The sequence below is a fragment of the Chionomys nivalis genome, chromosome 11, assembly GCF_950005125.1.
Source record: "Chionomys nivalis chromosome 11, mChiNiv1.1, whole genome shotgun sequence".
Taxonomy (NCBI): Eukaryota; Metazoa; Chordata; class Mammalia; order Rodentia; family Cricetidae; genus Chionomys; species Chionomys nivalis.
The window spans coordinates 22125242-22140481 of record NC_080096.1 but is presented as its reverse complement, the minus strand read 5'-3'; the positions used below and the strand labels follow the sequence as shown (position 1 = coordinate 22140481).

General features: G+C 51.2%; 1 protein-coding gene across 1 annotated transcript; it reads right to left on the bottom strand.

The window, feature by feature from the left end:
• Window positions 1-382: 382 nt before the first annotated feature.
• Window positions 383-10778, bottom strand: LOC130883606 (antizyme inhibitor 2-like). Its single transcript, XM_057784192.1, is given in 9 exon segments — window positions 383-407; window positions 853-1070; window positions 1775-1875; window positions 4916-5063; window positions 6116-6281; window positions 7596-7730; window positions 8379-8551; window positions 9623-9796; window positions 10641-10778. Coding segments are annotated over 9 exon segments (1278 nt in total).
• Window positions 10779-15240: the final 4462 nt, after the last annotated feature.

Genomic DNA, 15240 nt, shown 5'->3' with positions numbered 1-15240 from the left:
AGGTACCCTTTTGCTGGTGTTCTCCCTCAGGAGACACAGTCTTTTTTGAGGTTAAGGTGCCTAGCCCTGAAGGGGATACTCCTGTGCCCACACAAGTCCCACCGTTCCTGTCTACCCTAATTCCCAATCACACCATGGGGATATTGTTGTCTAGGAAGATAGAGAGCCAGAAGGGATGCCAAGTCAGCCACCCAGGACATCCAACAGGTACTTCAAGCCTACTCAAGAAGGACAACTTTCAATGTGTAATAGGGTCTCACTAATGCATAAGAGGCCAGGCCTCTGTTTTCCCCCAAGGGCCTACTCCACCACCCTCCGACTGTAAGTTTTCCTCATTGAGCATAGCATACCAGGTGTGTCTCTATTCTGGCCGTGCGCTGGTCTAAGGTGCTGTCTCCAGTAGGCTCCTGTAGAAAAGTTGCTACAGTTCAAGAGGTTCATAGGATTCCCCCTCCCTCTCTGATGGTGAGTCCTGAGCTGGATAGAGCAGGGTCCGTGGGCCAGAGGCTCTGACAATTGGGAAGCTATTACAAGCTGGCTAGAGCCAGCAGGTTTGGGGCCATGGCACCAAGGACTAGCTGGGTCCATAGGCTGCTTGATTCTACTGCCACTGCGGCATCCATAAGGTACAGCTGCCCAGGCAACCTGTGACTTAACCTCAGGAGAGGCTGAGACCCAGTCAACCCCACAGGCTCATGGGAAAGTGAGGTGAGAACCGCTACTAGGGTCGTGTGAAGAGCAGTGTTTCCTAGGCCCAGGGCTCCTAAGTTCAGCTACCAGCTCACATTGCCAGGCCAGGGGTCTGGAGAAAGCACCCCACATCTACCCTCCCATACCTTTCCCCTTGGTCACCTGAGCTGGGGACCCACAGCATCGTAGACCGTTATGATCGGGAAGCCATTGAAGGTAGAACTCATGGAGGTCTTGTATGCACCCATGTCAGGGAAAATCAGCCAGTCGCCCACATCCAGCTCCGGCAGCAGGACCTCCTTCAAGGAGAGCCTGTCAAAGGCATCGCATGTGGGGCCATAGAGGGTGCAGGGGAAGAAGAGGGGCTCTGAGGGGAACTCCTGCAGGGAGAAGGAGATGAGGTCAGAGAAGGAAGGGTCTCACTAGGACACGGTTCTGGGAGATGTGGTCATCCAGTAAGGACAGCACCATTCGACCACAGTGAACAGTGACAGAGTGGCTGTTCTGTGCCAGCCTTGAGGACACACCCAAAGGCCCTTCCTGGAGCTCGCATTGCTTCAGGGCCATGTCTCGGTCCACCAGCTCACAAACACATCACGTGTACATGCTGAGGACCCGAAGATGGGGTCCCAGAGTCCACTGCACACTGGAGCCACCTGGAGAGTTTTAATGATGAATGGATGCTGAATCTAACCTGGGGCTTTAAATCTATTTTTATGTATGAGAGCATGGCCAGGCGGTGGGGACTTTGACAGCTTGGCAGATGGCTCTATTGTGAAGGGAGCTTGGGAACCAGTACTCTCCAAGTCTCTTGCTCTTCCAACATTCCAGAGCGCACGCGCGTGTGCACACACACACACACACACACACAAAAGCACCCAGAGCTGATCAGACCCACACAGCCTCCACAGACATGCGCAGGCATGAATCACCAGGTGTGCACCCGGAAACATACAGATGTATACATGCCGTGCCTCGCACCCATGCCCAACATGACAACCTGCAGAGCGTGGGTGACCTGAGACCCTGCCTCTTGGGTCAGTGACTGGAGTTGGTGGTCTCAGGACACAGAAGGTCCCCTTACGTTCACCACAATGGGTATCCTGGGGACAGGTTCCCTGAGGAAGATTCGGAAGGCACCATAATAGCCCTCATTGAGATAGTATGCCATCTTCCTGTGGCCTCCTGGGAACAGGGAGTGGACAGGATGAAGTTTGTTTGGTTAGGTCTCCCTGATGAGTCCCAGCTCCCTTGGGTGAAGCGGCTGCTCAGTGAGGCAGAATTCCTGCCTTGTCCTAAGGGTCTTCCCCAACCCACCTTCTGTCATGACTAGGTGCATGGCACCAGGCCCCGCTGCCCTCCACTCCCCGCATAGGAACACTGAACAGCGGTAACCGGCGTGGCATGATCTGTTTTAAGCTCCTCATGTATGTAGTACATGGATGCTCTTGCCTGTACTTATTGTGCACCATAAACCTTGCGTTACAGTTGGAGAAACTGAGTCTTGCCAGAAGTCCACAGGAGTAGGCAATGCCCTCGGATCATCCCCAGACACAGGTTCAAGTGCTTGGAGTAGGTCCCCGAGTGCCTACTGTGTGAGGCAGGACAGGAACAGTGGCTGTTTGATGTTTCGCTTCAGGGTGTGCCAGTGGGTGCATTGCCTTCCTTTCAGAGATGCCTTTGTTGGCTGCCCTTCTTTCCTTCCCTCCTTCCCTTCTTCTCTCCCTCTCTTCCCTCCCTCCCTCCCTCCCTCTTTCCTTCCTTCTCTTCTTCCTCTCTCTTATTTACATGGTGTTGGTGGATTGAACCCAGGGCCTTGCTTTTGCTAGGCAAGTGTTCTATCACTGAACTATATCTGCAGATCTTGGCTTTTGAGATGGGATCTTACCACGTTGCTCAACAAGGCACTGAAGTTGTGATCTTTTTGCCTCAGCCTCCCGAGTGCTGGGATTGCAGGCATACGCCACCGCACCCTGCTTTATCTTAGGCTTGTGTCTGTTTGAGATAAATTCTCCTAGCCCATACTGGCCTGTGTAGTGTAGACTTCTCTTGAACTCATGATCTGCCTCCTCATCCTGAGTGCCGGCATTACAGGTGGGTACCAGCTTGACACTCTGGCATCTGGGCTCTGCAGACACAGAAGAGTCTGACCTTCCCTGGCTAGCTAATTCCTAGAGGCAGTAATTATCCCCCAAAATGGCCTCCCTCATGTACAACTACTACCTTGACTGTTGGCTCTCAGTCAATAGAACCCATCCTGAGAGGAGATGTCACACGTACTTTGTAGCCTGCTGACCTCTAAGGTATTGGTCAGAGACCACACTAGATTCTAGGCCTTTTGGCTATAGAACCCCCTCCACGGTCACGTGTGTTTTGTACAGGAGTTCCTATGTAGTCACACCCTCAGCTTTATCGTGCACCTGGAATTATGATGATGGCTGCCTGGAAACCTTTCTTCCAAATAAATTCTTTTGTGCTTAAATATGCCAACAATAAACCGCCCACCATTAGCCTCCCTGAAGCTTGATCCAGGCTGACGACATCAATCCAAACCACGTTTTCATTCTCACCTCTTCAAGATTGCTTCGCTGCCTACCTTGACACCTGCAGAGACCCCCTCACGTGGCAGGAGCCAGGTCAGCCTAGACTAACAAGACCCTATGTCCACGAACACCACAGTGAAGATGCTGGCCTACTCTCCCTCTCACCTAATCCACTCTGTGTGGATAATTCATGCAGGGTCTCTTGTCTCTGGGAAAGTGTGTGTAAAAATTGATCTGAGACAGCTGTCTCCATGTAAGCATGCCTTGCCATAGCTAATTAGGACAAATCCTGGGTGTGCTATAAAACCTTGGCCAACTCCAACAGCACCAACGGCTGCAGATGGCTCCCCTCCCTTAGAACACAACGCCCCTATTGATACTGTATTGATTACTCAAATAAGCAAGTGCCAGCTTTCCCCCAGCTCCTTCACACTCTTTTCTATGACTCCCAGATCCTGCAGACACGAGGGTCTACCAAGCTTGTCCTTCACAGCCATCTTAGCCTGTCTTCACATCCTTGCTCCTGAACCTGCACACAGAATCCCAGTCAGACTCTGTCAACATCTGGGCAATTGGCGGCCATTTGGAAGCTGACTCTGAGTACAGATTTTCTCACCTCTGGTTTCCCTTTTTTCTCTTCCCTATCTCCTTAATCCCAATTCCAGTGATACCCAGATCAATTCTGGATTGAGTTCCTCGTGATGCTAGGGATGCAGGGTACCAGCCCTGGAGTCAGGAAGGCATAGGCTGGCTGCTCTACTGACTAGATGTGCTACCTTGGACAGGTCACTGCCCCTCTCTGAGTTTCCATGTCTACTGGGGGTGACCCGAAGCTACCTCACGGGATCGGTGAGCAGACCTGAGGTAAAATAAGTATTTCAGCTGTCGCTGACTTGCCCAAATTGGCAGCTTTTGCTTTTGTTTATGTAATGAATAACAAAGCTCCCAAATCCTTGTAATTGGCTGTGGTGAAATGGGTGAGGACAGGTGCGCTCCACCCCAGCATCCTCCCATGAGGCGCTTCATCAAAGGCAGATAAGGGAGAGCATCAGAGTGACGGTAAATATTTACCTGTGGGTGTCACTCAGTCCCGAAGATCAAAGAGGGCTAGTTCAGTGGATGCCAACTTGGAAATATTCTCAATTTTGCCATGAAAACATCTCTGGTTCGTTCTCTGGGAACATGGCCACCCCAGGTCCCTCCCACACTCAGAGGCAAAATAGCTGAAGAACTCCCCTGGGAGATACGGTGACGCATGTCAAAAGATCCTGTCACCGGAGGATGTCAGCCTTAGGGACGTGTCCCATCACAGCAGTCAGCCCTGCTTTATCTGCTGAGGGAGCTTGTGCTCAAGTTCTCCGTCACTGATAGAAACTGTCACCTCCTGCACCCAAGGGTCTTGACTAGACTTAGTAATGGGTGTGTAGGGCCCTGGAGGCCGAACCTTGCAATTGCTCCCTCAGGGCAGCAGACTTACCCACTATCTAGAAGGGCACCTTGGCCTCTGTCCTTCACCTTCCCCTCTTCTGGGGCACAGTAAACAGTGCCCAGACAGGGCCAACCCAGTACGCAACTCTGATCTCAATTGCTATAATTAGGCACCCAGGGTATACCCCAGACCCGCGGTCCAACATCTCCCCGAGTCCCAGGACATCTGGACAGTGGCTACACCTGGCACCCACCCGGCTCCAGGGAGGCCTTCTTGGCTATGATGTTCACGGCAGCTGTGCATACAGACTCCGCATAAAAGCGGCCAGGCTCTGCGATGACCTGGACACCAGTCCCCTCCGGGAAGTACTGGGCCCGGGCAGCATTGATCACTGTAGCTATCTGTGGAGACACATCCAGCCTCTGCTGTATCCCGAGTCTATGCAAGTGCCATGACCCCCTTTCCTCTGCCCCTACAATAGCCTTTCAGATAGCAAACGCATCTCCTCTTACTCAAGAAGAAACAGGTAGAAAGGAAGCCGAGAGAGGCCAGAGCACACAGCCAGTGTGTGAGCCCTGGCACCCTGAGGATATGGCCTTGCAAACAATTGACACATGGTCAGCAGAGACAGAATGTCTTCATGGTCCCCTGAAGCTAAGGGACCATGAGTGTCTACCAGGGTCAGGGTCAACGGCTAAAGGACATGGAGGGGCTGTAGGGATAGCTTGGGGGGATATAACGCCTACCTCATGAGAGGCTGGGGATGAAAAAGAAAAGGACAGGAAGACAGGGAAGAAGGAGCAGGAAGAAGAGGGATGGAGGTGGGAGGGGGACAGGCGGGGAGGAGGAGGAAGAGAAGGAAGAAGGAAGGGAGGAGAAGGAAAAGGAGGAGGAAGAAGGAAGAGGCAGAAAAGAGCATTGTTGGATGTGACTCCTGATCTTGGACCAGAGCTGTGAGGCAACAAAAAAAACACAACAAGCAGGTGCACACACTCAGACACACTCAGGTGCACACGTTCATACACACTCAAGTGCACACACTCAGACACACATTCAGACACACTCTCAGACACACTCAGGTGCTCACATTCAAACACACTCAGGTGCACACACTCAGACACACTCAAGTGCACGCACTCATATACACTCAGGTGCACACACTCATACACACTCAGATGTACACGCTCAGACACACTCTGGTGCTCACACTCAGACACACTCAGGTACAAACACTCAGACACACTCAGGTGCTCACACTCAGACACACTCACAGTCATGCACGTAGTAAGGTGAAGATGTCTGTCAGACTCAAACCACAGTGTCCGCAAACAGACCCAGTTATGCGAGGTTTTATGTACAAACACACAGGCATGCGCACACACTTGTCCCCTCACCCCCACCCCAAGCTGCTATACTCAGACTGCCACTCTTACTTTGGGGCCATCCAGCTCACCTCCTCAAATTTAGCTTCAGAGCCCTCAGTTCCAGGGAAGCCTCCTCCGAGATCCAGGAGGCTCATGCAGTGACCCACCCTGCGGCCCATCTCAAATACACAATGGCAGTCAGCGATGGCCTGCCTATAGCTCTGGGGTGTCTGGCAGTCGGAACCCACGTGGAAGCTGAACATGGCCGATGGCGTGGAAGACACACAGGTGGAGATTCAAATAGCGTGAAGACAGATGCACTAAAGAACACTCACCCAGGGGCTGCAAGACCAGTGCCAGCCTGTGCCAAGATGACGCTGGCCCACTTGGCACCCATAGATGTATGTGGCCTTGGTCATACCCGGTGTCCTCCTGGACACACATATCCCATACTCACCCAGTCAGGGATAACAACAAAGTAACGTTTTCTTCCCCAGCCGCCCACTCCCCATGCCTTTGTTGAAGGGGCTCTCCTCTTACCTAGAACCCCACAACCCACTGCCCCCTGCAGGTAAACAGAGAAACCAGTTCAGGTTAGAGGGGATGAGGTGAGTGATAATTTTCTCACCAGATGCAAAGCCTGGCTGGTCAGATACCCAGAGAGTAAAGGCACTTGCTGCCAAAACCTACTGAGTTCAATTCCTGATCTCCACATGGTGAGAGAAGAAAACTGGCTCCAAAAATTGTCCTCTGACCTCCACATGTGCACAATGGCATGAGCACACACACATAAATATAAAAAAAATAATTGTTCCAGGGCAGGCTCCGAAGCTACATTAGAAACCCTGCCAACCCCCCCCCCCTGAAAAAAGAAAAAAAAATAGTATCTCATGTAGCACAAGCTAGCCTCCAACTCATTATATAACCAAGGATGACCTTGGACTTCTGACCCTCCAGCCTCCATCTCTAGAGGACTGGGATTGCAGGGTGCTTACTACCCTGGTTTTATTAGGTGCATACTAGGCAAGAACGCTACCATTTGAGCTATGTCCCTAGCCCCGCTCTCCCCCCTTTTTTTGAGTCTGGGTTTCCTGTTGTCCAGCCTGCTCTTAATCTTGTCCCTGTCCTGCCTCTGCCTCCTGGAGTGCTAGGATTACAGCTGTGGGTCCCCACACCCAGGGCTCAGAATCTCTTAAAGAGGAAAATGAATGCACGTCTCCTGGAGGGATGAAATGTACAAAATTTCCACCTGAGACTCGATCTGTAAAATGATTAGCCCCCAAGGGAAGAAAGGGAATCAGCCACAGCAACTCTGACTCCATTTAAAATTCCAATTTTTCTCATCATGGAGATTTTTGCATTTGTTTTGGTTTTTTTAAATACTGTTTGGAAATGTTACATATCTGGAGTGTTAAGTTTCTGATGTTTACTTCAATTTGTTCCCTAGGCTATTCGTGCCTCCCATCCTCTAGGCCTAGAAAACACACAAAGCAGAGGTGTCCCTGAGAGTCCTTGGCTGCCTAGGGACAGCAATAGAAATCAAAACAGAAAAGGCCAGTGCTCACGTACGAGGCCCCCACCACGGCCAACCCCAGCTCTTTGGCAGCCTGAAGCAAGTGTGCGCATGCCTCCAGCTGAGCTCCAAACTTGGCATTCAGTGGGAAGGTGCTTTGACTGTCCCGGGCCTGTATCCGGAGGACCAACCTGGAAGAGGAAGGACGGAGTGGGGCATGGGTGCACAGGAACCCCGAAGTACTCCAATCTTCCCACCCACCCCTGCCTAGCTGTTCCCGACGACCCAGCATGGAGACCAAGGAGTGAACACACGCGTTTTACAGAATTTTTCCAGGCAAGAACAAGTGGGATAGAATCACATAGTTAAGCTTTCTAAAGAATCTGAGGTATAGGCTGGGTGGTGATGGTTCATGCCTTTAATCCTAGCTTTTGGGAAGAAGAGGTAGGCAGGTCTTTGAGTTCGATACCAGTCTGGTCTACAGAAAAGTTTCAGGACAGTCAGGGCTACACGGAGAAATCCTCTCTTGAAAAACTAAACAGAGATGTCACATGCTTTAAGATCACACAGCGTAGGGGTAATGAATCTGAAATATGAGCCTTGGTATGACCTAGTATAATTAGTTTTTCTATGATGTCATGGATGCCAGACCTTCTCATGCCGAGCTCGGTCCAGTGCCAGAGCAGAGTCAAGGTCTGTTTGGTACTAATGTGATCCTAAGAAAGCATTGAGCCTCCTGGCTCAACCTTTGTACCTGTAGTCCCAGAGGTTTCTAGACCCAGATCCATCTGTTGGAGTCCCTTGGCCCACTATTTCCAGTTGTATGTCTGCCATCTTACCTGGCCCCAGGGTGGTGCTAGGCCACCTTAGCCAGTTCCTCCTCACTGTCGAAGGTCAGAAGCTGCACCCCACTACGGGCTGCATACTGGATGTGGGAGATAGCCTTGCAGGGGTTGGCGAAGATGATTCGTGAGGGGGCTACGCCCAAGCCCAGCACTTGCTCCAGCTCCCCCTGGCATGGATGAAGGTCAGAGTTGGGGCTGCCCTGCAGTCCCTGCCTTCCCTGACTCTTTGGGGACAGAGCCTTAGCCTGACTAGTGGGGATACCTTCCAGCGAACCCCTTCTGGGACCAGGTCCTTCACTGGGAGAGTGTCAGGTCCCAAAGAAACCTGGGACAAGTTTCACTCCTACCTGTGGCTCACCCTGCCCCCTACCCTGGACCTCTCCCACCCAGGGTCTGGGCTTTGCTTCCCTTTCCCCAACTTCCGATTCCTATGTGACTCAGGCATTTTGCCTATTTTCTCTCTTGGTTCCCATGTGCCTCTTGGTCCTCTCCTCTCCTCTCCTCTCCTCTCCTCTCCTCTCCTCTCCTCTCCTCTCCTCTCCTCTCCTCTCATTTTCCCTTCTCTTCTCTTCCTCTCTCACTCCCCCTCCCCTCACGGACAGGTTTATTCTGCTGGTCATGTTCAGCCTGAACTCCTCCAGACGCCGCTGACTGTTCTCTCCCTCATATCTACAATAAAACCTTCTCTTCAACCATACCTAGGAGCCCTCATCATGTCCTCATTAGCACTCAGTGTTGGCCCCATTTGAAAGGGGGGAGAAACTGAGGCTCAGAAGGGTGACTGGCTATGCTAGGAAGGGACCCGATTCCCTAGTTCAGGTTACATAGTCTTGTCACATAGCCCCGTGCAAGGCTGACCACAGCATCCGAGGGACCGGGGCTACCGCTTGGTTGGTAGAGAGCTTGCCTACCAGGCACAAAGTCCTCCATCCAACCAGCACCGGGTAAACCGGGTGGTCTGTGCCTGTGATCTCAGCATTGAGAAGGTAGGTAGAGGTGGAAGACCAGAGGTTCAAGGTCATCCTCGGACCTATTAGTGAATTCTGAACTAGCCTGGACTCCATTAGACTCAGAGCAAATAAAAACCACCAATGCAACAGCAAAGTCTTGAGCCCTCCGCATGCCAGTCACCATCTTGGGGGCCAGAGTCCCCATTCCTGATCTCCTGACCATCAGGCAGTATTTCTCCAGAAAGTGACAGGCCCATGGGGAAGATTGACAAGCTGGCACAGGCTCACCTGACTGGCACAATCAAAGCCAGTGCCCAGGGCAGCCAGGATGAACAGCACCCAGGGGTTGCTGTTGCATTTCACTGCATAGAAGGGCTGGACTTGGGGCAGGGCCTGGAGGAAGGTCTGGTGGCGGCCGACCAGCACATCCAAGTCAGCAACCATGAAGGGGTCTTGGCGGCCCTGTTAGGGCAAGAACAAGAGAGCGAGGTGGGGAGAAGGTTAGTCCTCTCCACTCTATGACAAAGCCATTACTGATCATCTAATTTTCTTTCCCTCTCCTTCCATTTCACTTTGTGGGGGTTTTGTTTGTTTATTTTTTTGAGACAGGGTTTCTCTGTGTAGCCTTGGGTCTCCTGGAACTTGCTCTGTAGACCAGGCTGGCTTTGAACTCACCATTGCCTGGTGTTGTTTCTTCCTTCTTAAGGGCCAGGGAAAACAAAGGCTTAGTTAGAAAATCAATGTCTTGAGGGTACACAGCAAGAATATGACAAAGAGAGAATTTGATTTTTTGTTTTGTTTTGGTTTGGTTTGATTTTGGCTTTTCGAGACAGGGTTTCTCTGTAGCTTTGGAACCTGTCCTGGAACTAGCTCTTGTAAACTAGGCTGGTCCTGAACAATTTGATTTTTTTATTAATTAATTTATTTATTTTGAAACAGGGTCCCTCTATGTAGCCCTGGCTGTCCTGGAACTTGTGTAGACCAGGCTGGCCTCGAACTTAGAGATCCACCTTCTGAGTTCTGGGATTTAAGAAGTACACCATCATGTCTGTCAAAGAAAGGATTTGAACTCTGGTCTTTATATCTCTTTAAAAAGGTGCAGGGAGGCAGCTATCTGTAGACCAAAGCCAGATAGGACGGCTTCAGGCCCAGACAATGGTGTGGTTGAGGGTAAACCCAAGTGCCGAGGGAACAGAACAGCAGAGCTTGCTCAGGACCCCAGCACAGGCCCTGGGAAAACCTCCAAGCTGTAAAAACATTCTTGAGTACCAGCATGGAAAGGGTGGGACTCACCCTCCCTCCTTACCGCAATGGTGAATTCCTGGATCTTCCTCAGGACCAGCTGCCAGGCAGATTCCTCTGGCCCCAGGATACTGGGCTCTGATGACCACAGGATTCCTGTGGCTCCCAGCTGCTCCCTGGGGCTCCCAGGGCCGGTGCTCATTCCTGAGACAACAGCTGAGGTGTTCTCTGGGCACAGTTCTGGCATCCTAGAAAGGACAGCTCTGTGGGCCCAGTCTTTTCCTTCCTCAACTCCTGCTGTCCGTTCCCCAGCCTCAACAGGCAAATCCTTGAAACCTGGGTCCCATTCGGTCTCATGAACTCCACCAAACCCTGTGATGGTTTACTGATGGCATGTGACCTGAGGCACAGAGGCAGGTGACAAGCATAGAGACCATTCCCTCGGAAGGGAAACATAAGACCCTCCTCCAGGCTCCTTCCCACATGCACCCCATTCAAGATGAGAAACCTAGACTCAGTCAAGCAGTCCAACTGTGTGTCATAGAACATCAGAAGTGAGGCCCGTGTCCACTCCCACGGGGAGAGAAGGGAACTCGCCTCAGGTTGAGTGGTTCCCTGGGTCCCCTGGAACAACCAGAGAGCCCTCAGACTAAAGTGGAGTCACCGGCATCCCGAGAGCATCCAGTCCATAAAAGGGACTGTGTCCATGACCCTTTCACGCAGGACTCACCTTGCAGCCATTATGACCTGCTTCCTTGAGTACAGCGCAGAGCCCTGGGGTGACGCCAAAGTACCTGTGGGGATATCTGGTCCCAACAAGATCCCAGACCAAAGAGAGATCACACCTTCCAAGGTGTACCCACTGACAGGTGTTCAGGGACGGGGACATCTGTCGAAAGCAAGCACTGGCCGCCTCTAGAAGCTGGAGAGCCAGCCAGGCAGTGGTGGCACACACCTTTAATCCCAGCACTCGGGAGGCAGAGGCAAGTGGATAAAGACCAGCCTGGCCTAGAAGAGCTAGTTCCAGGACAGGCTTCAAAGCTACAGAGAAACCCTGTCTTGGAAAACAAAACAAAAAGAAGAAGCTGGAGACCCTCCCTTTTCCCCAGAAGTATCCAGATCACTCCAAAGAGGGCGTGCGTCTGGGAGTAGAATCAAGTCTCCAAAACTTATCAGGGGACCGTGGAGCTGCGCTTGGCTCCCAAGGCACGTCTTTTCTCCGCCGCCAATTTAACTGGGACGGTGAGCCTGTCTGGGTTACTCCATCTTGCCCCACCCCACCTTACCCTCCCTTTCTGAGGGAGCCTCTAAGGCCTCCCTGTGACCTGATGACCCTCCCAAGATGGGACTACCATCTTGGGGTAGGGCCAACTCTGGGGTGTCAGTTGTCACTTTCTGAAGGCTTTCACCCCCACCTTCAAGTACAACCCAAGTAAGTCAAATATTGTTTCAGTAAATAATGACTAGGCTCCTATTTATTCTACCCTCCCTTTCTGGGTAGAGTGGGTACACCAGGGGCTAGTTACAGTAGAGACGTGATTGGTTTTAACCCGGAAATAAACCTACTCAGTAGTCCCTTCCTACAGTTCACTTCTTGCCTGCAGCCCCTTTGTGGTCCTCCCTCCCCAAGGAAGCAGATGGCAAAGCTGCCTTCTCACTCTAAAAATGTGGCCGTGGGTACATCAGTTAATTGTTCTGAGCTTCAGTTGCTTCATCTAGAAAATGGGACCTCAGGGGACAAGGGAAGGAACTGGTGAAATAAAAAGTATTCAAGGCCTTGCTCTCACTGCTACTATCCAGATGCCACTGCTGTAGGATGCCTTGCTTGAGAGGAACACACACACACACACACAACACACACACACACATTCACACCTGTGTCTTTTGAGATCATAGAGTCTGCTGTGTTGATTAAAATGGGAACAGAGTAGAAATAGCATGTTTCTCCCAAACCACATCCTGTTAGGATTATGGGGGAAAAATGGATAGTTCAGAGACAGACTCTGAGCAGAAGGCTGCAACCACTGGCCAGGCTCACAGAACAAACTGGACGGAAAAAGAAGAAGAAGGAGAAGGAGAAGAAGAAGGAGGAGGAGGAGGAGGAGGAGGAGGAGGAGGAGGAGGAGGAGGAGGAGGAGGAAGAGGAGGAGGAGGAAGAAGAAGAAGAAGAAGAAGGAGGAGGAGGAGGAGGAGGAGGAGGAGGAGGAGGAGGAGGAGGAGGAGGAGAGCTTGTGCCACTAAAATCAATGTGAAATTGTTCAGAGAGCCAAATGTGTGTTATTTTATTTTACGTGTTTGGTGTTTTGCTTTTGTGTATGTCTATACATCAAGTGTATTCTTGGTGCCCACAGAGGTCAGAAGAGGGCCCAGGGTCCCCTGAAGCCAGAGTTACAGAAGGTGTGAGCCACCATGGAGGTGGCGGGAATCAAATCTGAGTCCTCTGAAAGACCAATGTGACAGGTTCCTAGTAGCAGCTGGCCAGCAGGATCCCTTGGCCACTGGACAGGGTCAGGGTGTCCCTGTGGCTCTTAACCGCTGAGCCATCTCTCCAACCTCTAAATATGTGTTTTTAGACAAGTCATAGGCATACTTAAGGAAGCAGAAGGAGATAACATGTCTTCAGAGCGTGACCTTTTAAGCTCATATATAACCAAATAGAGGACACTGTAAAGGTCTGATTATAGCCATTTATGAATAACACGATTTCACAATCATAAAGCCCAGTGCTTCTTGGCATTACGGGATGTGGGAGTTGGTTCTTGCCAAGCTTGGAATTAATGGTGGAAAGGATTAAGTAGGTGTGCCTTTGATTCTAGGGTTGTATTATTTTGATGCCTCAAATATCAGATACTTCTTGGTTTGGGGGCTGAGAGTAAATGTAGAATTGAATCTTTCTGTAAAAGATGTGTTTTATTTATTTAAATGTGTGTATGTCTGTATTAGTATAAGCACATGTGTGTGTGCCTGGGTGCACATGCCTGCACAAGTGTGAGGTTCTGTGCAAGTGAAGAAGCCAGATGATGTTGGGTGCTTTGGAGCTGGAGTTCCAGCTGTTTGCAGGACACCTGGCTCCTTCCATGGGTACAATCCTCGTGGTTGCACAGCAAACACTCTTAACTTCTGATCCATCTTTCTAGCCCCCTAATAATGAATCTTAGACTCTAAGAAGCATTGGATAGTGACAGGTTCCTAATAGCAGCTGGCCAGCAGGATCCTTTGACCACTAGACAGGGTCAGGGTGCTCCTGTGGGCTGAGGAGAGGGACCTGGTGATCCTCCAGTTGAGAGCCTCCAACCCTTTCCTCTCCCATCAGGGGCCAAAGCTCCCAGGCTCCTAGGGACTCAGCAGTACAGGCAGGGGCAGCAAGAGGAGCCTGAAGTTGAAGGAGGATGTTCAGTGGATCAAGAGAAGATCGCTTAGCTACCAGGGCCTCCTGATTCCACCGTCAAACCATGAAGGAGCTGAATAAGACCTCCTGCTTGTGGTTCCACGCAGGAAGGTGAAAAGGCACACGTTTTCATAGCGATAATATCCTCTCCTAGCAGACGACTCTGGAAAAGCATATCTCTAGCTCTGCACCTCCCCAGCTAGACCCTGGGGAGCTGCTTTTGTCCCCAAAGCCTCAGTTTCATCCTCTAAACCACAAGAAGGTGCTGAGAATGGGCTGGGAGGGCACAGGGTGGGATTGGGATGAGATGAGATGAGATGGGAAGGGTGGGATTAGGTGGGATGGGATGGGGTGGGATGAGATGGGATGGCATGGGGTGAGATGGGAAGGGTGGGATAAGGTGGGATGGGAGGGGTGGGGTGGGGTGGGAAGGGATGGGATAGTAGAATGGTATGGGATGAGTGGGATGGGTGGGATGGGATGAGGTGGGATGGGGTGGGATGGGGTGGGATGGGGTGGGATGGGGTGGGTGGGATGGGGTGGGGTGGTGTGATAGCTAATGTTAAATTCTAGGGTCTAGAATCACTGAAGAGACAAGTATTGGGGCAGTTCTGTGAGTTACTTTCTAGATTAGGTTACTCGAGGTGCGTAGATGCCACCTGAATGTGGGCGGCACCATCCCATGGGCTGGCACCCTAGACTGAATAAAAAGGAGAAAGTGAGCTGAGCACCAGGGTCCCCCTCTCCCTGCTTCCTGATGGTGGGTGTGATGTGACCAGCTGCCTCACACTCCTGCAGCCAAGATGGACTGCACCCCCAAACTGTGTGCCAAAGCAGACCTCCTTTCCTTACGCTGTCTTTGCCGGGTATTCTGTCATAGCGATGGGAAAGTAGCTAATACAGACGGGATGGGACAGGGTGACATCGAATGACATGAGCTGACATGATGTGACAGGTGGCAGGTGGTCTCCCCTGAGAGCGAGACCTGGTCCTACTAACAACCAGGACAATGATGTTGATGGCAACCGTGACAATGGCTTTTAAGAATGACCAGCGCACACTTTCTTTGTTGGAGCTTTTAATTTTTTAGGTTTTATTTTACTTTATTGGGGTGGCCCCTGGAATCCCAGGGTCTCCCACCTGCTAGGCAAACACTTGAGCTACACTTTCAGCCCCAAACTTTGATTTTCGATTAACATATAAACAATTATTTATGGAGTACAATGTTGTTTTGTTTTTGTTTGTTTGTTTGTTTGTTTTTGATTTTTCGAGACAG